The 26,860-nt window shown below is 37.6% G+C and overlaps 1 protein-coding gene across 1 annotated transcript; it reads right to left on the bottom strand.

Annotated features, from left to right (window-relative positions):
- Positions 1-1,805: 1,805 nt before the first annotated feature.
- On the bottom strand, positions 1,806-3,550 carry LOC145075310 (uncharacterized). Its single transcript, XM_079021599.1, has 5 exons — positions 2,547-3,550; positions 2,447-2,453; positions 2,309-2,360; positions 2,111-2,227; positions 1,806-2,005 (listed from the first exon to the last, which is right to left on the bottom strand). The coding sequence occupies exons 1-5, from the start codon at positions 3,548-3,550 to the stop codon at positions 1,806-1,808; spliced, it is 1,380 nt and encodes a 459-aa protein (XP_078877725.1).
- Positions 3,551-26,860: the final 23,310 nt, after the last annotated feature.

Consider the following 26,860-nt stretch of genomic DNA (forward strand, 5'->3'; position numbering starts at 1 on the left):
CTAGCGGAGTATAGATGACGACCACAGACTATTCTAGACAGTCCAGTGGAACACTAGCAGGCTCGCAACCTGTAGGTGTTTATTTGAACTGTGTGCTCACCAGATGTACTCCATCCCCCACATGGTTGCCTTAAGGACATTTATTGCTGAGGAAACCCCTTAGCAGTAGTGTCCATCCCGATGATAGTCCTTAGACTAGGTCCCTTGTGTTAGATGTTCTAGGGACGTAAAATGAGGATAACGGGAACGGGTAATCGGGTTTGTTTTGTTTAATAAAGTTAATAAACTTATTTATTGTGGGTTGAAAACCCTATGTGCTCACCAGACTCCCAAGCATGACCCACTCAGTTTTATGTATTACAGGTAGTGGCGCTTGAGCATAGATATGATGTTTGGACGAGGGATTACGGATATAGGCCTGTAGATATGAAATAATGCAGTAAGGCTTATGTTGTACTGTTTATGCTTTTGATCTGTACGAACATGACATCCCAAGTATTTTAATGAAATACATTTCTATGGAAATGCTTTTGATAAATCTTTATCATATTTTGTTTTGGGACAAATTCCGCAACACTTTTATTTAAAATGTTACTCTGATTTTTAAACAAAGCATAAACAAACCGGTCTTTTCTGGCCGTGATTTTGGGGATGTCACAAACAACATGTTGGTGGCAAATGTCAAAGCATTGAAGGATGACATTTTGAAGCTGAAAATGTACATGTTTGGAAGTTGGTTTTTCTTTGTGATTGTATTCTTCTGTATTTGGTTTGTGTAGGGGTATACTGTGAAGGGTGTTTTGGTCATTTTGTTGTAATTTTATGTGATCATGTTTGTAGTGAATTATGATGATAATGATATATGTACAATTTTATGATGCAAGTGTAATGAATGTTTTACCAAAATGGTATGAATGTATCAGAATTAACATATGAATAGAAATGGTATGAATGTATTACTAAAATGTATATATTAGATACAATTGTACATAACCAAAATGCACATTTCCTTAAGACTTGTAATATAACAACCAAAGTTTCTAAACATAACAACCAAAGATTCTAAACATTACCAAAAGGGACACATTACCATACCTAAGATAACAACCAAGTTTTCATAACAACCAACCGAAAGTTTTCAACAAAATATTGTAAACATAACAACCAAGTTTTCATAACCAACCAAAATCACAGAAAACCCCATGCATGCATGACACATTATTTCTTGGACTAATTCCCACCTTGCCATTCATAAGTCCTAGAGTTGTGTCCCTTGTTCTTGCATTTGCTACAAATAACACTGATATGCTTCCTTGATAGCTTCTGCACTCCATCATTTGTTGGTTTTTGGGAACCTCCTTCTCTTGTAGCATTCACTCCATCACCTTGACTTGCCTTCTGCTTTTTGCTTAACCTTTCACCCTCACTTTGTCTTATATTTTTCTTAGGCCTTCCCACCTGAGTGCGATGTGGAGGAGGGATTAGCTTTGTAGGACATTCACTTTTGGGCCACATAGATCTACCCTTAATTGGCTCTACCTTAAAAGAATAAGCCTTTTCCATTTCTCTAGAAAATACACCTTGTGAACCCATTTGTAAATTTCAAGCTCAGCCTCTGGGTCTTTACTCATCTAATTCAGAGTTGCAATTGCATGTCTGCATGGAATTCCAATTAATTCCCATTTTCTGCAAGTGCATGTTTTGTTCCTAACATCAACCACATGTTAATCCTGCAAAGCTCCTGTGACTTGATACTTGTCTCCCCCATTCCACCTAGCAATGTATTGTGAAGCAACTGTTTTTCTTCAACCTAGGATGTCTGTTGCTGTGGGTGTTAGTGGACCTTTAGCCTTTTTCATTTCCTTCATGACATTGCATATCCTCTTCATTAGATACTCCCTTATGTATTCTAAGCATCCAATGACAGGTTTATCCCTTCCCTTCTCTATCTTCCCATTAAACACTTCACACATGTTTGATATCAACACATCAGAAACTGCTCTTCCTATGTGTACATTACCATTAAAAAACATTTAATACAATTCACATACAAGTAAAACAGTTCACTAAGTGAAAGACATAAGGACCAAATTAGAATATATAGATTTACCTGAATAATGACTCCTTGACCAATGTTTAGGAGGAATTTGCTTCAACCATTCACATGCCTCCTTATCATACTGACTAAACTCCTTCATCAAATGTTCAAACTCAGGAATGGTGGTAGCTGATGCACACCTCCATAAGTGGTACTTGTACTCTGTTTGCCTTCATCTTTTCCTCATATTGTCATGAATATGTCTGATACAATATCTATGCTCAGCATTGGGAAACAATTGCTCAACTGCAGTATGTAAACCCTGCAAAAATCAATTGTCAATCATTAGAATTAATTTAAAACCACACTTTAAATGACCAAATGTATAAAAACCACTTCCAGCTTTACCTTTTGCCTGTCACTTATGAAAGTAAAAATCAATTGTTTTTTTCTCTTTTTGCCTTCAAGGTTATCTAAAAACCATTTTCAGCTTTCTGTGTTTTCAGACTCAACAATCCCGTATGCTAATGGGTAAATTCCGTTATTGGAATCAAGACCAACTGCTGAAAGGACCTGTCCAGGGAATGGTCCTTTCATGAAGGCACCATCAAAACCTAATAAGTCCCTAAGGCATGCCTTGAACCCTTTTTTCAGTGGACCCAAACACACATAAATTCTTCTAGACTGCCTGGTTGGGGAATCAGGGTTAGGCTCAGAACATACATCTATTTTCACTATGGTGTCTGGGTTGGTGGCTTGAAGTTCGAGAACGTAGTCCCTCAACAGTTCATACTGCTTTGTGTAGTCCCCAGTTATATGCTTTCTTGCCTTATCCTTTTCCCTGAACACCTTGTCTATAGTAACACCCACTTGGTAGGTCTTTTGAAAGTGATCTTGTATGGCTCTCAAAGGTATATCTGGATTCGCCTCAACTTGATCAAATATTTTTTTGCTGATTAAAGAAGCAGTACAAGCCCTGAGTTTCCTTGTTTGCAAACATGCGTGAGTTTGGTTTAAGGTCCTTATAAACCAGTCAAATTTAGGATTTGACCTAGATGCATGAATGTACCAACGACATGTTACTTTTTGTGTCTTTAATTCTTTACCCTTTCTTTTTGAAGTGGTAGCTTGACTACCCACTTGACCTTTATTGGTGACAGGTACAACTCCTCTACACTGTGACCTAAGCCTTACATTGTCATTTTTTTTAAAGAAAAGATTCCTTCTTGATTCTAGTGCATGCAAATCAATTTCCCCCTTTAATTCTTTTTTACTATTAAATTTATCTCCAACTGAAAATGATTGTTTATGTACTGCCCCAAGACTGCACCTTTTTTCTTTTCTCAGATTCTTGATTAGAGCTCTTCTCTCTCTGTCTTGGTCAGATCCTTCATCTAAAGATTTAAATTCCTCATTGTTGATCACTTCCATATCTTCAGGTTCATGCCCATGAACAACATTTATACAAGAACCTTCCACATCACTTTCAACATTGAGAGTGAAGTCTCCCATGTCCACATCCACATCCTATATATTGTTGTCAACATCCATTGTCCACATCCACATCCTATATATTGTTGTCAACATCCATTATGTCATCCACATGATCTTCATCTTCTATTTGTCTCTCATCTTCTTCATACCCTGGATCACTATTTTCAGATTCATCATACTCTTCAAAATTTGGATCACTTTCTTGAGATTCATCATCCTCTTCATACTCTTGATTACCCTCTTCAGATTCTCCATCCCGTTCATACTCTGCATTATCATCATCACTCCAATCAAATTTTCCATAAGGTTATCAAATAAATCATCCTTCATCAACAGTTGATACCTGTTGAACAACAATTGCAGCCTCCCTAACACCATCCATATCATCAATAAGAACACAAGTTGCTGCCTCCTGAACATCAGTTGAACCATCCTGATCATCATTCTTTTCTTTTGAAATGTGAACACCCTCATCAATATAATCTAAATTAAGCCTCTTTCTACAAGAACTTTCACCTATATTGGAATTCCCAACCCTACCCCTTCTATACTCTGGTGAGAAACTATCATTCTTACTCCCAAAAAGAATCAGAGACATGAACTCACCAATAGGCTCACCATTACCGTGGTTCACATTTTTCATTGGAGAATATGCATGAACTTGACCCTCAACTTCAGCCCCTTGATCATCATTTCCTGGTAATTCCTCAATGACAACTTTACCCTTTGCGTTTGGTGACATCAAGTAAGTTAGTAAATTTGTCTTTCCATGCTCTATGTACACCTCAATCAGCTTGTTATGTGCAATGTATTTAGAATGGTTGATCACATCCTGATCATTCCCTAAAGCTCTAAGACCAAATTAAAAGTCACCATTGGGTATCCTAAAATGGTAGTATATAACTGGGGATTCATCAGTGAATTCAGAATTCTGTGGGTCTGGGTAACCTAGGTCAAGCATTATGGCATCAAGTTCATGCACAGAAAACTCATCAATGTCCACGTAATCAACATAACGCACTTCACCTCCAATGTACTTTATATCAGGTAACTTAGTAAATTTCCCACCGTGATGAAGCTTAATACTAAACCATGTGGGTGCACCAGCTAAAAATCAAAATTGTACATATTAACAAAGTCAAAATTTTGCATTTTTTTGTTCTAAATCAATAAGAGAATGCAAAGTATAAAAGTTAAAGAAACAGAGCAACTTACCATATATAGTTGATACATCAACAACTTCGTGTTTTGGTCTGATATGCCACATTACGAACACCATTCGTATTAAACGTATGCCCTTGTATGTGTAGTGTCGATTATCTTGTTTGGATAAGCAACGAGGGTTTTTTGCAGGTTCAATGGAGCAGAAGCAAGAAGGAGGGAGTTGGGGAGTTGACGAGTGTTGGGGAAAGTAAATGAGGGGTAAATATCAATTAATCCAAAAAAAGTTTATGCAAAAATGGTCCCTAATATATGAAATGACGAAATTACCCTCACATGTGAGGCACATGAGGGAGCTTAACAGATCCAACTTAACGGGAGTTAAGTCCAGGGACCAAAACCACATAGAAATCACTCCAAAAGGACCATGGATCCAAAAAACTCGTGGTTTGGACTAAAACCCCAAAATTTTGCATACCACAGGGACCATTTTTGCAATTTTGTCGTAAATAAACACAACATAATGGTTTCTCTTCTTCTTCTTCTTCTTCATTCCACCCAATGGCGCTTTCAGCTTTAATGGCCACACATGAACTGAGTATGGATCATCAAGATTGGTGACGATAGATGTGTGATCGATTAGGGCATAGTAAGGTGAGTTGTGAGTGTGTGTGTGTGTGTGTGTGAGAGGGAGAGACCAAAAGGAGGTGGCGCTAGAAAAACCAGAAGAAGAAGCCATGACTGTGACGCTTGTGATCCATGGAGTACAAAAGCATTACTTCATGTCCATCTTTAGCAATTAAACGTTTGTAACTTAAAGAAAGTACTGAATAACAGAATTTAACATGCAATTGAGACTAAAACACTAATTGTTACCTAGATTTCACGAATACTTCACAGAATAGTGCCTAGCCTTCATTCTCGTTTACATCTGGTGTGCCTATCATTCGACGCCAAAAAATTGTAGTTACAGAGTACAATCAAGTTGAATCTGTTGCTAATATGTAGGAACTGGGAATTCAAAGGTCAGTTTTCTCAAATACAAAAGCGAAATTGAGCAAACAATAAAACAAACAACAATTGAAACCGAAGTAGTGTAAAGCAAGTGGAGTGAGCGGTGGAAACAAACGAATGGAAGAGAAAATAATGAATCGATGACTACAAACATTTAGCCCCAAGTCGATCAACCGATGGGAAAACAACCAATACATAGTAAACAGCTCCAATCCAGCCGAAGGATACAAAACCACAAACCACCAAAGCCAAAACCCAGTTTAATGTTCGTAACTTAGATAGTTATTAATATATTTATGAGAAAATCTCAGTGTATCACATTAAAGTTTTGATATTTGTTCGTTTTGGTCATTAAAGTTTTTTTTTTTGCACATTAGACCATTAAACTCGTATTTGACCTGTCAATTTAGTCATTTTCCCCGATTTTAAACGGTCTCCCGATTGACATTGTATACATGTTAATTAATATTTATTTTTGGCTAATCTGATGACATGTGAGATATGTCACGTCAATAAATGATATACACTGCTTAAAACCTATCATCTTCACCTGTTGACTTTCATTCTTTATTTTTCACTGTAAACAAAACTGAGCTAGGCTTTGTGAAGCATTTTTGTGATCGAGCTGAAGTACCAAAGAAGTCGTTGCAAAGGCACAATCAGAACCTAATGGACTCTTTGTGATGATGGTGTTGGGTTTTGAGCAATCTAACACTTCCTAAGTGTGCATGCAACCCTAATAAACCTTGGATCTATGTTTTCTTCTAAAATACATGCAAATCATAACTTCCAAGGTTTCTTCCTAACTAGCATAGCATAAGGATTATGAATCATAAAAGTACTAGTAGAAATACATACCTTTTGATGATGGTTGATTGTTTGGAGTTTGAGAGCCAAGCACCAATAGTGTGAATGCCTCAAATGGAATCACAAATCACCACAAACACTTGGAAAACTTTGAGAGAGTAGTATACTTTCTTGTGGAATCGGCCACCACTAAGTCTCACACTCCTAGTGTCACATTTCTTGCATCATATGCTTCTTTATATAGTGTGCATGGTTAAGGTGAAACCCTAATAATCCATGTCATTTCCTTTCCAAGGATCCATGGGTTAAAAGCTCCATGGATCATCCATGGACTTTCATATTAGCTTAGCCCATTAACAAATGAGTATTAGCCCACACTATATAAAATACAATAGCCCATAATTTAATCAGTCTTCTTTTTAATCTCTAAATTAATTCATAATTCATTTAAGACTAAAACTAATTAAATAACATGACTTCATATTAATATATTATAACTTATAATATATTAATAATTCATAAGTATACAATTCTCATAAAATTATCCATAAATCGTTTGGGTGAAGTGCAACCCAAATGGACCATGCCGGGCCGGGTCAAGTATGTACCAAATAAGTTATGGACTTAGACACCTTATCCAACAGACTCCCACTTGGATAAGTCTAATAACTATATTTGCGTATGTTACTTCAGGAACCAACCAGCAATCGTAGCTCTCGAAAACTCTGTTGAACTATGAAGCGCTATTTTAGATAAGTGATCATATAATCCTCTGTTCTCATGATATCATCCGGACAAATACATGGAACAACGTCGTACTTATTGTCCAGCAGTTTGTTTCTTGATTTCCGATTTGTTTGACAAAGAACTTAATCGAACACATCAATTTAGTTCTGACCGGCCGGTACATAGGTCACAACAAAATCATCGAGGGGCCCAGATATCGCTTCTATTTCTAGAAGGAACAGATAAACTTCGACTCATATGCTTGTTCTACTACTTGTTGAATTGTACACAAAGGCACGTTTTATAACATCAAGTTACTGATGCGTTTACGTGCAATCAATGCACAACCAACTCATAGGTAACAACTTATATCTCTAGGTTTGAAGATTTATATGATATTACCGTCTCACGATCACTCGAGATAAATTCCGTGAAGTGATACAAGTGAGCGTGGGTTTATTCAAATACTCATAACTTATGAGCACTCATGAATGTTGTAGCAACCATTGCTATGACTAAACCCATTTAGCCATCTACAAACTCGATTCATGACAGTCTTGATTCATACCTACTTCCAACATATGAACGACTGTGGAGTGTTTAAATAACTTAGTCATTCAGAAAGAATAACCTAGCTATTTTGGAAGTCAAAACATGCAAAGTGAAACACAATAATAATCGAATCCAATATGGTCTCAGAACCCTTTTGAATATAAATAGAACCACCTTTTATTTATCACCATATTGATTACACATTATTCATTGTATAATGTTTCAAACAATCAACTTAAGACTTGAATAAAAACAACAGTCGTCCCATGCTCCTAGCATGTACACTTTGTTTTTCTAAACAATAGTTATGCCATACTCCAAGTATGCACACTATGTTTGTCTATGATCCTTACATTGTGATGTAGATCAATTGAACATGATTCCAATGATACTCATTTCACAATCCCAAATCCTTATTGTAAATGTGAGAATCCCCGATTCCTATCATTTACCAAAAAAACTGTTAGATTTTAAACTTTTATGCAATGTTCCTCTTGTAATGATTATGCAAAAAGTCACCAAAACCTTGTCACCAGTCATTACAGAGTATTCCAAAGAAGGTCAACTTCTATGGAAACGAAGTCTCATATTCAAAGTACATTGCTTTGAACATCCTTCTTGCATTAAGGTTTTCTAATCTTACATAGATTGAATAACTTCCACCTATGGAGACATTTCCATAGTCCTATTTTGACTATCACTTCCGAACAAGAGTTACTTCTTTTCAGAACATGTCAATACGGTCCTTTCCGACAACTTACATCATACTTCCAACTTTCCCTGAGCAACCAATCTTTGGCGAACCTCAGATTTGTCCTCGACAATTGCTTAATCACTTTAGTCATATCCAGTTCTAGACTTTTCCTTTCTCAATGCCTTAAGCATTTGGAAAATTTAGAAAAGATGAATATTATAGCACATGCAATCGATCCTATATCCGAAGCATATGGGACACGATTCATGATGTTTGACATAAAGACATGATACTAGACCAGTCTTTTGCTAGAATATTTTTTATTTGCCATGTTTTCAAAATTTAACTATGAAGAGGGATGCCGTAATCATAATCGAATTTTGAAAACGTAATATATATAGAATTTCTTCAAGTTGAACCATTCCAACATAAAATTCATACATATATATTCTTGACTAAAGATGATTAAAATCTCAATCTAAGCTTTAGAATTGAAACGAAGTATAATTTCCTCTCCCTTAATTATAGCAAAACGACTTTTTCAACCCATGCAACTTCATGAATTGAAACTTTTGTTTTTCTATAATTAACATTGCTAGCTTGTAATACTAATCATAATTATCATGCTCCCACTAACATGATGATTATCAGCATAACACTTATGCTCCCACTAGCTCTGACATATTTCCAGAAATCTGCTGGACTTCTGAAATTTAGATTCATACACCCTTTCTTAGATAGCTCACATGTGTGTCTAAGCAATTTTCAGAACTATGAAAAGGGATACCGTAATCATAGTCTTAATTGTTTAGACCGTTGCCATTTCTCACAAGTCCATGTTAGTGTGCCGGTGAACCACACGCGCTCCACTAACGACTTTTGAAAATGCAAATAACACAATTGATATCTACTTAGTGAAAGCGTTTCCTCACCATCATTTTCATGAATCAGAGAGAAACCTTATGATACTTAGATTTTATAGTGTATGAGTTCGTATCCATGTGAATTTTTCAAAACTATAATCACAAGATAAGGTTAGTGACAAATTCAGCCTTACATGGATTAAACTTGTTCAATCTTAGTTTCATGTCACCTTGGTAGCACAAGGCCCACCAAAGCTTCCAAGTTGAACTCTGATAACTCACATGCAAATTCAACTTATTTGAAGTAGGTACAGAAACAAGAATTATTTCAACACGATAGGTTGCAAACCTTAAGTTGTGTGCTAGTGATAAATTACAGGTTTTACTCTTGATTAAATCTTGAAACTCTTTCAGGATCTTTAAGGCTCCCACTGTCCCCTTGATATATAAGTTTCCCCAGTCAAGAACCATTCCTTGACAAAACAAATATTCAAGGGATAGCGCAGATTCTTATCAAGACTAACACTTCACACAATTGGTCTTAGTTGGTCTTTGTCTCATCCAAGACATCACAACTTACCAATCTCAAATGTACAAGAGTAGAAAACATTTTACTCTTACATTTGACTAGTGTTAATAAATCTTCCTTTATGTCACTCCAGGTTACAATCTTGGAGTATGACTCTAAGAATTGTTTTGGAACGAAATATGACTCATCTTCTTGATTTTAACCAATCCAACAATTCATGACCTCTCTTCTTATCCATAACAATGCACTAAGACGTCCTTAGAGTATGAATTTGTGATATGGTTTCATAATCATTAAGATGATCATGAAATATGATACTAAAGTACTCTCCCATCCTTTTAGATTTGAGAAACTTTTATCTTTCCACCTAATTTTATTCTTCTCATTTTTTTTCATACATTGTAACCTTTCCAATGTTACAGAATTATACTTAACCTTATAAGTATAATCACATTTATTAATCTTCAGTAAATCATGACAAATCAATCTTTGTGGTGGACCTTGACCAGCGCACACCCAGTGTACCTAATTCCTTAGTCCTTCAATTGACTCACATATACATGTGATCAAAGAATTAGTCTTAATTTTCAAAGATGAAAATTCTCATTCATCATACAATACAACTTGTATGATTCCAAGTTTCTGTCCAATTGAAACTTGGGTGATGAAAAACTTTCTTCATTTGGTAAATTCAGACACTACCACAAATGAAAGAATCAAATCCACTTTCCAATATTGCTATTACTGGAAACATATAAGCAACAATTTTCCACAGATGCCATTATAAGGATATTTTTAAAATAAATAAAATTAAAACCCTTTTTTCTTTTATTTTAAAACTTTGCGGAAAAACTTATCCTTACAATCCACATGAAAACCTTGTTGTTATCTATTCATAAGCAATATATTATAACTCTTAAGCAACAACTCAAAATTCTGATTACCGAACCATGCGATCGAAACCTACTTTCGCAATCAGAATCAACATATACTTACTTTAAGCTTCCTATCTTTTCTTTGATTCTTAAAAACATCAACATGTGACCCATTCACATTATGTAATAAGAATCTCCAAATAGGAACTTAATAGAGTTAGACAGTGGACTTTTCCCGAAGTAGAGTCAAACCTCTTGACTTGATCAACCTTATGACCTTTCAGGTGAATAGGGCAGCTTCGCAACCAATGCCCCTTCCTTTGGCAACAAAACACATGGACCCTTTGGTAATGGCACATGAGACTATCTCAGAATTTGCCTTTCTCTTTACTATTTGGTCAACCGAGTTGACTATAGCCAATCCCTTTCCATTGGGAAGAGAAATCCTTTTCTGGATATCCAATGCTACCATTGTTAATGTCCATGTAGACTTGGGAAGTTGTTCTTTTAATCAAATTTGCTTTACTGGTGTTCCAAATCATTGTTGATTCCACAACACCAAGCAAATAGATAACATCATTAAGGGTCATGTCATAGTCTGCCTCATAGTAGTCCCAAAGAGACTCACTATGTTACTAAGAAAGTGATTGAACATCCAACTTTCACGGGACTTTGACACCCAACTCTCCCGGCTTGTCAATATGTGACTTTATCTCCAAAATGTGAGTACACATAGACTATGCTTGCCAATAGGGATTGAGTGACTTTAAACTTTTCAAGAACTTGTGGGTGAGGGAGAATAATTGGAGGAAGTGGAGGAAGTGAAGCATGATGTTGAGGGACACCATCTTCAAGAGATTTGGGAAGATCATAGTTTGTCTGAACCAGACATCTATAATGGGAGAAAATCAAGTTAGTTGATTCAAAATCCTTAATATAACACCCAATATGAAATATTAAGGCTAGGACCCAACACAATATTTTATAATTTGGAAGAGGGATGCCGTAATCCAAGCTATAAAATATTTGAAGGTAGGCGAATGACGATTCACCAATTTCCACCATAAAAAAACGAAATAATTTATTAGGTTTTAATTGGATTTGAAATTCCTAGATCTTTTGAGATATATTGAACTTTTCAATGGCATGTTTCAATCTCGAGTGTGCCCTCTCAAATTTTGTGACTGGGATGCCGAGGATCACAAAACAAGGTGTGAATAACCATACCAATTCACTTGGTACCCTTAATATTATCACCCAATCAATGTGCCGGTTAACCACACACGCTCCATTGATCTATGACAAACATTAAGTCACCCTTCGTGATCCTTACTAGTCCAAGTTAGTGTGCCGGTTAACCACACACGCTCCACCAACGACTTGGTAAGGTACAAAGTGTGAATTCCATGGGCTAGCACCAAATTCACATTTTTCCTAAAGCAACTAAGATTGGGAATTAAATAAAAAATATTTAGATACTTTATAATATTCATCATACTTTTAATGAGAATTTAAAGTCATTGTCCTACCCGTTCGGCTAACGACCCTCCACCGATCAAGCAAGCGGTGGGTGAGAGTGGACACCCATTAAGTCGTCATTTTATAGGCAACAACCTTATACCCACGTTATAGACCGACTTCGTGAATGAGGCCTACTAACGGTAAAACGACTTGTTCTTATACATATATATAATAATTAACCATTAATCTTATAATAGTATAAGGGTAGAATTTTAACTTTTAAAACTTCTAGGGTATGGAATTAAAGTTTGTGTGAGACTTTACAAATTCCAAAACTTGAGGGCAAGTTTTGAACAATTCATAAACTTTTGGATATTCATAACTTATGAGTTTTAATTAAGTGTTTAATACTTTTAATGAAGAGTCTCTTGGAAATCCATAACTTGAGGACAAGTTATGGAGTCCATAAAAGCATTTATTAGAAAACTCTTCAAGAAAATGTAACTTATGACTTCTTAAAAAAAATATTTAAAAGAAAAAACTTTTGGAATTCCATAACTTGAGGACAAATTATGAATTCCATTAAAACACATTAAGATCAAGAATTAACTAACAAACAATTTGCAAATAATTCCTATGATCTAACAAAACTCATATGAACATGAACATCCACATCAACAATTTCAAGAATCATATGAACACATATAAACTTACAATTTTGATTATAACTTTGAAATTGGTCCACCATCATCATTACCACATCAAAAACAGGTTTTATGAGTCCAAAACAGTTTAAGGTAATGATTCTAGACCAATTCCAGCACCAAAACTCGAAGATATGCTGTCTGGGGTTCCAACTCGTCAAGTGCATGAACCAACTCGCCGAGTTGGATGAATTTTGTCTTGGACTCGTCGAGTCCCTTCATGGACTCGGCGAGTCTGCTGTGCAGACAGCACATAAACTTCGATTTTCAGCAATCTGCATCAAGTATTCAAGAAAACAAGCCTAGGCTCTGATACCACTGTTGGGTTTTGAGCAATCTAACACTTCCTAAGTGTACATGCAACCCTAATAAACCTTGGATCTATGTTTTCTTCTAAAATACATGCAAATAATAACTTCCAAGGTTTCTTCCTAACTAGCATAGCATAAGGATTATGAATCATAAAAGTACTAGTAGAAATACATACCTTTTGATGATGGTTGATTGTTTGGATTTTGAGAGCCAAGCACCAATAGTGTGAATGCCTCAAATGGAATCACAAATCACCACAAACACTTGGAAAACTTTGAGAGAGTAGTATACTTTCTTGTGGAATCGGCCACCACTAAGTCTCACACTCCTAGTGTCACATTTCTTGCATCATATGCTTCTTTATATAGTGTGCATGGTTAGGGTGAAACCCTAATAACCCAAGTCTTTTCCTTTCCAAGGATCCATGGGTTAAAAGCTCCATGGATCATCCATGGACTTTCATATTAGCTTAGCCCATTAACAAATGAGTATTAGCCCACACTATATAAAATATAATAGCCCGTAATTTAATCAATCTTCATTTTAATCTCTAAATTAATTCATAATTAATTTAAGACTAAAACTAATTAAATAACATGACTTCATATTAATATATTATAACTTATAATATATTAATAATTCGTAAGTATACAATTCTCATAAAATTATCCATAAATCGTTTGGGTGAAGTGCAACCCAAATGGACCATGCCGGGCCGGGTCAAGTATGGACCAAATAAGTTATGGACTTAGACACCTTATCCAACAGATGGCACTTAAGTACCAAGGGGTATTTACTCGTAATCCTTTCTCTTACACTGGTGGTGTGAAAACCATGTTCAATGATGTTGACTTTTCTTCTATGACTTATTCTGAGTGTGTAACCTTCTTCGAACGTTTCATGCATGAAGATTGTAAAAAGTTTTATTACTATGAAACATGCATTTCCCTGATGGAAGGGCTTAATCCCATTTCAGATGATGTGGAATATGCTACTTTTATTTTTGATACTTATGGAAAAGATGGTATAATTTCTATTTATGTGTATCGTATTAGGGTTGGTGTTGATGGGTGGTTTGATGATGAAGATAATGATGATGATGGGCGTGAGTCATATATTGATGGTGAAAATGAATATAACATATATGAACTTAGGGATGTTGATTCGGAATTTAATGATGATGTAGTGCATATGAATATGACATCAAATGATCCTTTCTTGAGTAAGTTACGTGTTGATGAGGAGGATAACAACATTGTATATGATGATGATAGGATACAATTTTAACCTAACATCCAAACTCATTCCATATTTAATGAGTTATTACACTGAAAAAAACAAAAACCAATTCTAGGAATGAGATTTAAGGGTCCAGGGCAAGTAAAATCAATGTTGTGTAACTATGATGTGGCTAATGGATATTAACTGTGTTTTGAAAAAAATGATAGGAAAAGACTTTTGGTGAGGTGTAGTAAGGGTGTTTGCACATTTAGATTATGGGCTTCTTGGATGAGTGATGCAGAGAGTTTCCAAATCAAGTCACTAAAAGTTGATCATAATTATGCTAGGAACTTCAAGTTAGGATCACTGGTGACATATTTATGGATTGGTAGTCACTATACCAAAGAAATTGTACAATGTCATAAATTGAGTGTAAGGAAACTCAGTGCTAAGGTAATAACCAAGTTTGGTATCCAAGTTAGCATGGGGCAATGCAAGAGAGAAAAGAAGTATGCAGTAAACCTTATTAAAGGTAGTCTTGTTGAACATTATGGTAAACTGTGGGCATATGGTCATGAGATTTTAAGGACAAATCCACGGTCAACTGCGAAACTTGATGTGGAGACTGGTCCAGACGGAAAGAAGTATTTGAGCAAATTCTACATGTGTTTTCAAGGAGTGAAACAAGGTTGGAAAGAAGGTTGTAGAAGGATAATAGGTCTTGATGACTATTTTTTGAAAGGAATTTATAAGGGGGAATTGCTTTGTGCAGTTGGGAGAGATGCAAATGACCAGATATATCATATTGCTTGGGCAGTGGTTTGTGTGGAGAACAAGCATAATTGGAAGTGGTTTTTGGATCTGCTCATTTATGATATGAATTTGAATTTTGGCAACGGATACAGTTTAATGTTAGACAAACATAAGGTTAGTATATTATATAGCAATACATTTCTATTTTTATTCGGAATTTTGACCTATACCTTATTATTAATACCAGGTTTGATTGAGGCTATTAAAGAGTTGTTGCCATATGTAGAGCACATGCAATATGTTAGACATAATTTCCAAATTTTACAGAAGAGATTCACATGGGTCATCTATCATACACACTTTTGGAGAGCATCAAAAGGTACAATTGAGAATGCATTTAAAGTTGTGATGAAGGAAATAGAGACATTGAACCCAAATTCCCATCAATAACTCATGGACAAAGATCCTAAGACTTGATCAGGAGATTTCTTCCAACTTGGTAGGTGTTGTGATGTTGTGGAGAATGGATTCTATGAGAGCCCTATTGTTGTAATAGTAGATACCAGGAAGAAGCCTATTGTCACCATTTTAGAAGAGTTGAAATTATACATGATGGATAGATTGTACAACATGAAATTGGAAGGACAACAATGGGGAAATCATATTTGTCCAGAGATAAGGAATAAGGTGAATTTAGTTAAAAAATCTCAAAAACATTTTCTAGTACTACCTCGTGGATTAAACCAATTTGAGGTAAGGGGAGCAGCAGAGGCATATGAGGTGGACTTGGAAAGAAAAACATGTTCTTGTAGGCTATGACAATTGAATGGATATGGTTGTGCTCATTTCGTAGCAAGCATATCTTATGTTAATAGTGTTGCTATGTGGCAACCCAAATGGTTGTGGTCACGTCTGTTAGAGCCTCTTCCAATGAACAATCCAGGTAACACACTGCATGATATGTGAAAAATATAGGTTAGAAAGCCATACCGAGGGCAAACCTCCGATATTGATCTCCGATGCCTAAGTTAGGAGTCATATTCAAAGCATTGAATGTGTAAGAATTACTAATGGCTGCGTAGGTCTTACCTCTCGAGTTGGGCAAAAGCCTGTTTTTATAGTTGGGGCTTAGACCGATTCTTAGCTTCTTCTTTTGTGTTTTGTGTTAACCTTTAGGTTACAATGATGAACCTTCTTTTTATTAAAATATTTTTTTCTTTTTTCGTGTTTCTTGGAGATGCTTCATAAGGTGTGTACGAAGATAGAGTGATCCTTGCTTTAGTGCTCGATATCATCTATGTACTTGTGTCTTACGTTGTCAAGTCAGGTTCGTTGGCCTACCTGGTCTTATGTGGGCTGACGCCCATACCCCATTAAGCCCCTAGCCTAATTGTTAAAAAGTGTTGCCGATTTATAAAATTGGGCTTAAGCGGGTTTTACTTTTGGTCGTTTTACTCAGCCTAGTGGACGAATCTTGGTTTACTCATGTGACCATAACTTCTTGTAGGCCTATAGGCACTTGAACCCATGTTTAGTAGCAGTTGGCTTCCCGTTTTCTATTTCTTAAATGCTTGTCAAATCTTTGTCAGTTTCATCTTTTTATTCTTCCCTCTTGTTCTTCCATATTCCAATTTTCATTTCTTCTTCCAGAATCCTCATACGCTTTGCGAAAGAATGTCTTGTTCAGTGATACTCGTTGTTCATTCGATCGTCAATCATGAGCAGCTTGACCAAGTTTCTACGAAGTACCATCTTGTCGACAAGGATGGTTCCGGTATTCCTGCTCCTAATGCAGTCATCGATCACCCTCCATTAGGTAAGGTTGGTTTCTATCTTTACTACTTTGAAGTAGGTCCGTGTGTGCCCCCATTAGCGTTCTTTTGTTCGGTTATTAAGGCGTACAAGGTTCATACTTGCCAACTAAAACCTAATGGAGATTGGTATTGTAACATGCCTCCTTAATTGTTCCTAATATTGCCTTGTTTCAGTAGTTTTTTGTATTTGTAATAATGGGGATTGGTATTGTAACATCCGAAATCTTAAAGAGAAATTGTTGAGAATAACCCTATTTCTAGGTTAACTCGATGATTTGGAGGGACCAACTCGACGTGTTGAAGATGGAAGAATTGCGGGAATTAAATGAACCAACTCGACGAGTTGGCAGTTGGGAAGGAAACCCTAGTTTTTAGGGTCTTGCACCCTATTTAAAGGCCTTAAGTCCTTTTTCTGGCCTCCTTATCAGCCTCCATTGTTATCAAAACCCTAAAACAAGTTGTAGCCTCCATTGTTAATTTTTTGAGCCTTGGAAGGAAGTTTGGTGTTCATTTTGTGCATTGTGAAGGAATTAGAAGATCTTGAAGTTTCTAGCTTGGAGAAAGAAGTCTTGGACCATAATCACTCCGTTTCTTGCAGTCACTTTAAGCTCGGGAAGCCGTTAGGGAAACAGCTAGGGATTTATTTCGAGGAGCTTCTGCATTCGAGGTGAGTTTTACTCACTTTACTTTTGGGTCGAAGGCACCAAGGCCGGTCCATTGGATTAGATATCATGTTATGTGATAGTATGTTATTGTTAGTAGTGATCTGTTAGATCGGTATGCTGGTTTACAAGATGATTCATGCTTACAATTTGGTTTATAATTTCAGGTACTTCAGTGGATCTTGTCAGGGTGACCATACACATCCTCGCGTTTTTGGATTAATGATTTATGGGATACTCTGATAATGACAAAGTTTTGAAAACTACGTTGAAAGCGATTCTGATTTTTAAACAATGTTTTGGGAATAATGTTTTTTGTGAACACTTCTTTAGAAAAAGGGTTGTTTGAAAATTTTAAATTTTACAAATTTTTATGGATGTTACAAGTTGGTAATAGCGCCTTGGTTTGAGTGAATTGGAAGAACACTCGTGTGAATCCAGTCTCAAACTAAGGAAAAAGGTTTTTTTTTTTAAATAATTTTCAAATGGTTTTCAAATTAATCAACAAAGATGTGATGTGTACGATCAGCTGGAGCGAGTAAGTTGACCCCAAAATACCACACAATTATTTGATATTATGTTATTTTATGTTAGAACAACATGCTAGTGATAGGCTAGGGATCTTCAGGAATTTCATGATAGAATTGCCTGATTATGTGATGCCTTAGTTCCTATAGAGTTCCCTTGTTTGGTTGCTTTGTGACTCTTTCACATGTGATCTGACTATTAAGTGGATATGCTAAGTCACATGCTATATAGTTTAAAGAATCTTAGGATGAGGGGTTTGGTCCTGCTGTACAGCTCTTGTCTGAGTCCAACCGTTGTGGGATTGAATCTTTTAGCCTAAGATTGTTTAAAGTGTGGGGAATGTGATTATATTATTGCGATAGTCGCCTGGAACCAATGGAGAGTCGCATGGCCATTAGTGGTATGGTGAGTAGTATGGGGTTAGCCGGCCAATCGCGTTATTGGATGAGGATGCGATGGTTTCCTTAGAAGGGGCTCAATTCGTAGAGGTTCAGCGCGAGGAATGATCATCCACTCTTGATAGAGTGGGAGCAGGGCGAAGGTGTACTGTGGTGTTGGGAGTTTGAGATCGATGATTTCGTAGGAGGATCCGTTAGATTTTATTGCATTTTAGCGCCAGGCGGCTCCTCTACACGAATGCTGCTTGATTTATGCTTTATGGAACTCATGAGTGATGTGTGTTAGATATTAAGTAAATATGGCAAGTCACATGTGAGAAATATTGGATAATCTTAGAGTGGCGGATTTGACCCTATTGCGCAGCTCTTGTCTGAGTCCAACCGTTGTAGGGATGATTCTGTTAGTCGAATGATTATCTGAGCTTTGTTGCATGTGATTGTATTCATGGAATAGTTAATTGACATTGTGAGGAGTTCTTCAATAGGTGATGGTAAAGAAGTGTGGAACCCTAGGATATCCTAGGGAGTATTCTAGTGCAGTTGTTTTGCTGTTGAGCAAGTTTCACGAGTATTTTTTGACTAGGTCTTAGAGGACCCGAGATGATTATTAAGGAAAGTATGGATAGCTGTGGAAGGTAGTATTGGGCCCGTACTACTGGAAGCACAGGATCCATACTCGACTCAAGGAAGATTTCGGGGATTCTAACGACTGGTCAGAAAATATAACATGGTTGGATACCATGGTTCGAGGCAGTGGTTCCATATCTGTCGGTCTCTTGGCATGGGCTACCCAGGCGAGGATGGGTTTTGTGTTTGTTCAGGCCCCTGTGGCGATATTGATGTGGGTTGAGTGGTTAAGACCCAGATGTGTATGTTGCTTGGAGGTCTCGGAGGTTTGGCTAGAGGTCGTGCCTTGGGCCTCGAGGCACAGGGAGGAAGCAGTTGATATGATCGGTTTGGAATTGCATCTAGAATTTAAGTGGCATATTGTCGAATGACGTTGTCGTTATTGGTGGCAAGGATGTTGCCCTTCATATTTCCAAGTTCGAAGGAGTGGGAAGGCTTGTGACCTCCCAAGTTAGGTTGGATTCTCAGCTTGAGGTCTGTTGGTCGCGGTGGTCGGCGACAGTATGTCAGCGCCGGTGTGTACAAGTGATTTGATATGGCACGAGTGCCTTAGCTATGCGAGGAAGGGCCGTATTCTTGGGAGATGGGAAAGCCAGGTGAAGGATTGTCGTGTGGGTTGCAAGTAAGGGGTGTATGGTGGATCGTAAATTGGTAGTTGCCTATGCTTTGTAAGTGTTTATTATGAGAAATTCATAGGTTTTCAGCTGAAACTCAAGTTTTCTTGGGGTTCGTTTGATCCGTATCTGGAGGATCATTCTGCGGATGATATTCATTCCGTGGTCAAGTATGGTTGTACCTGGTTGGGCTATGTGGTTTATGTTTTGGTTTTATCACCAGTGGGCGGTGGTTCAAGTTCTAAGTGGGGGAGAATTGGGATTCTCAGGTTGAGTGTCAGTCATTAAGGGTTATATCAGTTCGCTGTTTGGTTTGCTGCTTTCAAATTTGTTGGGCAGATGTTGATCGGTGAACCCTTTCCATAAGCGGGTATGTTCAGCTCCAGGTGGGTTGTGGTTCTCTGGTTGAGGTGTCCTAGACCATTGGGCATTGAGTTCGTCTTTCAGCGAGAATTTCTATGAAGTATTCAAGGGGCGAAAATTTAAGAGCAAGGAATGTGTCACCTACTCTCCAGTGCAATATGTATGTTCCCTTGGTCCTTAGGTATGTTTACCCTCAATGGTGAAGTGGAATTCTAATTCGTAGCAGACTCAGGTTTTGGTACATTGTAGGATCATCTTAGAGGTCTTTTCAAGCTAGTGGTGTAGTGATGGAATCCATTTAGTCTCAAACAAGTATGGGGTCTTGTTTGACCAATCATGAGGATGTTTTCTGTTTTGATTAAGGTGGCCTCCCGGTTATCTCTGATGTTTCTTTTCTTTTCGGATGAGATTATAGGTTTCTTAAGCATGTGTATGGGGATGCCTTGTGAGTTGGGCAAGAGGGCTCTAGAGCATTTGGATTAATTTGTGTGCATGGTCCTTTTTGGGTTATAGTTTCCGATTTGGATCAAGAGTGCAATCATTATCCAATCTGCGGATCGTGTGCGACTTTGTCTTCGTAAGGTTTTTCTTGGTAGCTGTTCTGTGGTGATCAGTTGGCATTGTAAGGGAGTCAATTAGGTCCCTTAGAGGTAATGGAATGAGGTGGACATCTTCAGGCCCGAAGTGTTAGGCGAATGATGCGATGACTATAATGTCTGTGGGTTATCGGGAGCATTCCAATCATAGGTTGGGGGCCTAATGATCATGATGGTTGATTTCTTCTGCTTGTAGTACTTTCGGTGTGGACACATTGACGGGTGGTCGGGTGAATCATAAATCTATTAGTTGGATAAGTGAAACAGTAAGGATTAAGGGAAGTATCAGTCAGGTACCAGAAAGTCTCAGCAGGTTGTATGCAATATAATTCTAGTTGTTCGCAAGCTGTTGTTAGATTTGTGATTCTTAAGTTGTAAATTTCTTATGTAGTCGTAAGTCATGAAGTTCTTGGTGATTGTATCAAGTGGAGGCCCAAGTGGGGGTGCACTGGAGCCGGTAAGGGTTGGATGTATAGCAGAAGTTCATGGTTTGATCATCGTTGCTCGATGAAGAAGTGGTTGGTAAGGGCATAACAAAGAGTCAAGGGTTGTTAATATTTTGGGTTCATCATATGGTTTGGTTTTGAGTTAAGTTAGCGGTCGGTGTGTTTCGAGGATCATTCTTCATGGTTCTAGTAATGCCCTAGTTAGAGACTGGGGGTCGATTCAAATGTATATTCATCGATTTTAGGGAATGTTCCGTGAAGAGGTATCATAGGTAGCCATTTTCGAATAAGCTTTTGGTTGGAACGCATGTCGGGAATCGCTAGTGGGTCCATGCAAGGTCTGTATCCAGAGCGGAGTGGGTTAAGAAATCTATATATCAAAGGCATCAGTTGGAGGATTCAGAGTCTAGCTTATGTATCTGCACTCTAATGTGGCTCCATGTTGTGAATGAAGGGCAAGTGATGAGGTTTCAGGCTCTTAGCAGCAGTGTACCGACCCGACAATTGAGGAAGTCTGTATTTTGTATCTCTTGTGTGTTTATGGAATTGTTATCATCAAAGGTTGGATAGATTGTTCGATGGATAAGTTTCATGGTTTTAGCAATCGGTTCAGTTTGGGAGATCTATCAAGGAGTCAGACCAATTCGATACCCAAGTTCGGATATATTAGGTTGGGTCTTTGCATGGTATTATGGGTTGTTCTTCTTCTGGTTGGTAGTTTCTGTTTGGGTTTGATTGTTTTGGGAATGTCGTTTTATGTACAAAATTTTCGAGTTCATTCCTCAATTGTTGTTTTGTTTTGAGTGTTAGTAAGGAGCGATTTCGAGGATGAAATCTAATTTAAGTAGGGGAGGTTTGTAACATCCAAAATCTTGAAAAGAAATTGTTGAGAATAACCCTATTTCTAGGTCAACTCGACGAGTTGGAAGGACCAACTCAATGTGTTGAAGATGGAAGAATCGAGGGAATTAAATGAACCAACTCGACGAGTTGAGGAGCCTCAACTCGACGAGTTGGCAGCTAGGTAGGAAACCCTTATTTTTAGGGTCTTGCACCCTGTTTAAAGGCCTTAAGTCCTTTTTCTAGCCTCCTTATCATCCTACATTGTTATCAAAACCCTAAAACAAGTTGTAGCCTCCATTTTCAAGTTTTTGAGCGTTGGAAGGAAATTTGGTGTTCATTTTGTGCATTGTGAAGGAATTAGAAGATCTTGAAGTTTCTACCTTAGAGAAAGAAGTCTTGGATCCAGAATCACTCCATTTTTTGTAGTCACTTTAAGCTCAGGAAGCCGGCAGGGCAACAGCTAGGGATTTCCTTTGGGGAGCTTCTACATTCGAGGTGAGTTTTCCTCACTGTACTTTTGGGTCAAAGACTCCAAGGCCGGTCCATTGGATTAGATATCATGTTATGTGATATTATGTTATTGTTTAGTAGAGATATGTTAGATCGGTATCCTGGTTTATATGATGATGCTATGAGTAGTGATCTGTAGAATTACCTGTTTGCCTGTAGACTATTTATATGTTTATCTGTTATATGTCGGCATGTTGAGTCGGGTTGAGTTGTACTGCTCCGTGCTATAGTCAACAAATCCAGGTGCATTCTAGATACGAGCTGAGGATCGGGAAATATGCCAGACTCGTACTAAGGGCTTGAGGGTATTCCATCCCGATGATGATTGGACCCGTTATGTATTGTCATCCTAACTCAAGGGTTGATTGGGCTTGGGGTATTCCAACCCAATGGTTGATTGGACCCGATATGATAGTATGGATTATGGTGAGACTGGACTGCTTTGTGCGTTAGTCAACATGCCTTGGGTATTCCAACCTGATGGTTGAATGAACCCAAAATGTTTGGTATTCCAACCGTATGGTTGATTAGACCAAACTAATTATGATACGAGGGTATTCCATCCTGAGGATGACTGGGCCCGTCCTAGACATGCCTGGTATTCCAGCCCGAGGCTGATTGGGCCAGGAATGAGTATTTGAGCATGCTTTTATCTGTATATGTTATATGTTGGGTGTTGGTACTTTGGGGGATCCCACTAAGCTTCGTGTTTACAGTTTGGTTTATGGTTTTAGGTACTTCAGTGGATCTTGTCAGGGTGAACGCGTGACTATACACATCCTCGTGTTTTTGGATTAATGATTTCTAGGATACTCTGATAATGAAAAAGTTTTGAAAACTATGTTGAAAGCGATTCTGATTTTTAAACAATATTTTGGGAATAATGGTTATTGTAAAAACCTCTTTAGAAAAATGGTTGTTTTGAAAAGTTTAAATTTTATGAATTTTTATGGATGTTAAAGGTATTAGTTTTGGTTAAGGGAACAAAGTTTTATTGAGGGTCTTCCTGATTCTATAAAAAATTGGAAAAACAAATTTATCTAGTTGAACTCTTCTTGCTTCCCTTATCAAAACAAATTTCACCTTACTCAAATGATTGATGACCAAAAACCTACCATAACTAGTGATTTGGTCCATGATATAGATATGATTTCTCGTTTGAATGTGACATTGAAGAAATTTCCTGAAGCTATGTTGGGGCAAGTTGGAATGAGTCTGTATTGGTTGCGTCTTGGCATTGCTCCAACTTTATTCGTTCATGGTCCAAGTTCGTTTTTACAAGATGTTTTTGACTCTTGATTTTATTATGAGCATTGACACCATGTTTGATTTATTGGTTGCGTCTTGGCATTGCTCCAACTTTATTCGTTCGTGGTCCAGGTTCATTTTCACAAGATGTTTTTTACTCTTGTTTTTATTATGCGCATTGACCCCGTATTTGCTTCGTGTAGATGGAAACTTGGTTTCCTTTCATGTTATCTGACATTGTTGAAGGTAAGATTGTCGCACAAGATCGTGGTTATGATGATTTCAATCTCCAGATTATCGATGATAACTTTAATTATAGTGGGAGAAATGGTAGTGACTCCCAAAATGATGAAGATGAGGATTCAGAGTCCTCGATCAAATCTCATGATTCTTATGATGACAAAAACGATGGTCATACATACCCTGTTACCACTATTCCTATGATTGTTTATGATGGTGATGGTAATGATGTAAGTGGTGAACAACCCTTAGTTCGGCGTACGAGAGGTAGTGATTCTGCTGCTTCTGCTGCCCTGGTGGCTGTCCTAGCTGATGGAGAGTGTAGTAGTGGTATGGTCCTTAAGAGATCTTGTTCCTTCGAACTTGGTGCTTTTCATGATTTTGTTAATAGCCTTAGTATGAGTCATCCCACATCATATGTGAGACGATTGAATATGAACAGCCCGCCCCAAGATGTCGATGCTTTGTACCCAACAGGTCCTATTTATGTTCCTGCTTGGAAATATAGGCTGGAGGAAAGTTTAATAGAGCCAAAGGCTTCCATTTATTTCTTTGAAAACGTTGCTTATCCGGGGACCCGTTTAAGTGTCAGCCAAGGTGGTAGGGAGCATGTTCAAGATATGTATATGATTAATCTTGTTGAAAAAAGTAAATCTTGGCCAAGAGATCATTTTTTGGTCTGATGAAAACGAGGCATTACATTTAGAGAAACCGCAACCTTCATGACAAATTCAAAAAGATATCTAATCTTATTAAATCGTTTGTGGTTTTGTCTGGCGGTGTTTCTCATAATGTGCAATTGTTTCGTGATCAACATGTGAACTTGTGGAGAAGGTTGCTGAGTTGGAGAAGGTTGTACCGAATATGGAAACGGTGTCCCAAGGTGAAATGGATAAGGTGAGGGGTGAATTATCCATTGTGTAAAATGAGAAAGTTGTTTTGGAAAGTAAGTTAGCTGATTATGATGATATTGTCGAGGAGGTTTCGACGCTAAAGGCTACAATGGCATCTCTTGAGTTGGAGAAGTTTGGATTGGTGTACAAGATAGCCATGTTAGAGCATGTTGTTCGGAAGTTGAACGACGACTTGAATGATTCCTCCCTTCGGAATACGGGCTTGCAGCAAGTGTGGTGGGGCTATAGGGTCACTTGAACAAAGTGAATGGATATGTAACTTGGGTGCTATCGCATGGGATCGCAAAACTGGTCGACAAAATTATCACCGAGTCTTTTTTAGGCTAACCGTGATTTGCAGACCATTTGCATTGATTTTGGTAGGAGAGCTGGCTGCAAGATGATGAACATCGAGTACAATATGGGTCTGCACGAGACTGAACTTCCTTTGTATGATCCCACCTGTATGCAAAAGATGGAGGAGGAATTTTCTTCTTTGTTCTACGCTGATTATTTGTCTGAATTTGGTTTACCCTTAATAGATGTTGAGCATTTGCGTGCATTGGTGGGTCTTGTTGATGGTAATGGTGCATCTACAAGTGGTCATGGTGGGAGTGGCGAGCCTTGAATATTGTGGTGTGCGGCGTGAATCTGATGACATAGTTGTGGTTATTTGTCTAGTTCTGAATGTTGGTTTATGAGGGTGTTCTCATAACTTGGACTTGTGTTTTTTTGTGTTGCTTGATTGCTTTATGCTTGTTATTTGTACTGACATTTGGAATGATGGAATGGTTGTAGCTGGGTCATATGGATATGTGCACTGCTGCATATATTGCTAATATGTTGCATTAATTAACTATGTGATAAGAATTTATTTGTGTGCTAGGCTTATAAGTTTCCTCCATAGTGAGTTCCTTGCGTTTTGTGATTCTTTTGTGACTTCTTTGCGATTCATCACATGCGTTCTTTGTTAGTTGGCACTTTCTCCTTTGTCCTCCCTGCTTGCTTTAAATTGGGCTTATACCTTATTTTGAGGTTTTGAAATTGTTGCGAAGATTGTCATCGTCTCGCGAAGCGACATCGTTAAAAAGGAATTTTTGGGCTAAGCAAGTAGCATAGGTCGAAATGTTGAAATTTGTTTTCTAGAAAAATTGTAGTTGGATGACTGAGCTAAAGAGTTTGTAAAGAGTGAAAATATGCGGGGCGTACGCGAGGAATGTGCAAATGTAACGCCCGTAGATCCGGGCTAGTCAATTTAGAGGCAATAGGGGTCGAAAACGAATTTTCGACAAAAGATTATTTAGAATAAATAATCTTAACCAAGTTGTAGAATATGTCACAAGGTTTCCGTACATATAAAGAACGCCGAAATCCGAGTTATAACGAAGAAGTTATGACCCGTCGAAGTTTCGCGACAGAACCGACACAGCACCAGGAAGCGTAAATAGTGAATTTACGATAGAGCGAGATTTATCCTTAGCGATCTAAAAAAAGTCATAGAATATGTTAAACTAAGAACATCGATAAAAAGAACGCCCAAATCTGACTTCGTATGAAGAAGTTATGATTTTTCGAAGTTTCGGACTAGCAGTGTACAACCCGAAATTCGAATATTAGATCGAGCGGTTTTTAGCCGACACGACCTGAACGAGAATCGAAGATCTCGTTAAGAGTAGCGTAACGAGAAAAAGATGGGCGAAAACGGATGTCAGATGAAGAAGTTATGAGGATTTAACGGACCAATCCTGTCCCGGCCTGTTAATAATATAAAATTTAAAATCGAGCCAAAATTAGCCGACGGATTCTAAACGAAAGTTGTAGAGTACTTTCCCACCTTCGCGTGGATATAAAGAATGTTGAAAACGGAGCTCGTA

The sequence above is a fragment of the Lactuca serriola genome, chromosome 9 (genome assembly GCF_051521515.1).
Source record: "Lactuca serriola cultivar US96UC23 chromosome 9, Lser_US96UC23_V15, whole genome shotgun sequence".
Lineage (NCBI taxonomy): Eukaryota > Viridiplantae > Streptophyta > Magnoliopsida > Asterales > Asteraceae > Lactuca > Lactuca serriola.

Bases quoted from the DNA above. Each gene is read 5' to 3' on its own strand.
- LOC145075310 (XM_079021599.1), bottom strand. From the start codon at position 3,550: ATGGGAGACTTCACTCTCAATGTTGAAAGTGATGTGGAAGGTTCTTGT. The intron at 2,228-2,308 runs GTATCAGACATA...GGTGTGCATCAG, and splicing joins CAATGCTGAGCATAGATATT to CTACCACCATTCCTGAGTTT. The intron at 2,006-2,110 runs GTAAATCTATAT...ATGTACACATAG, and splicing joins GTCAAGGAGTCATTATTCAG to GAAGAGCAGTTTCTGATGTG.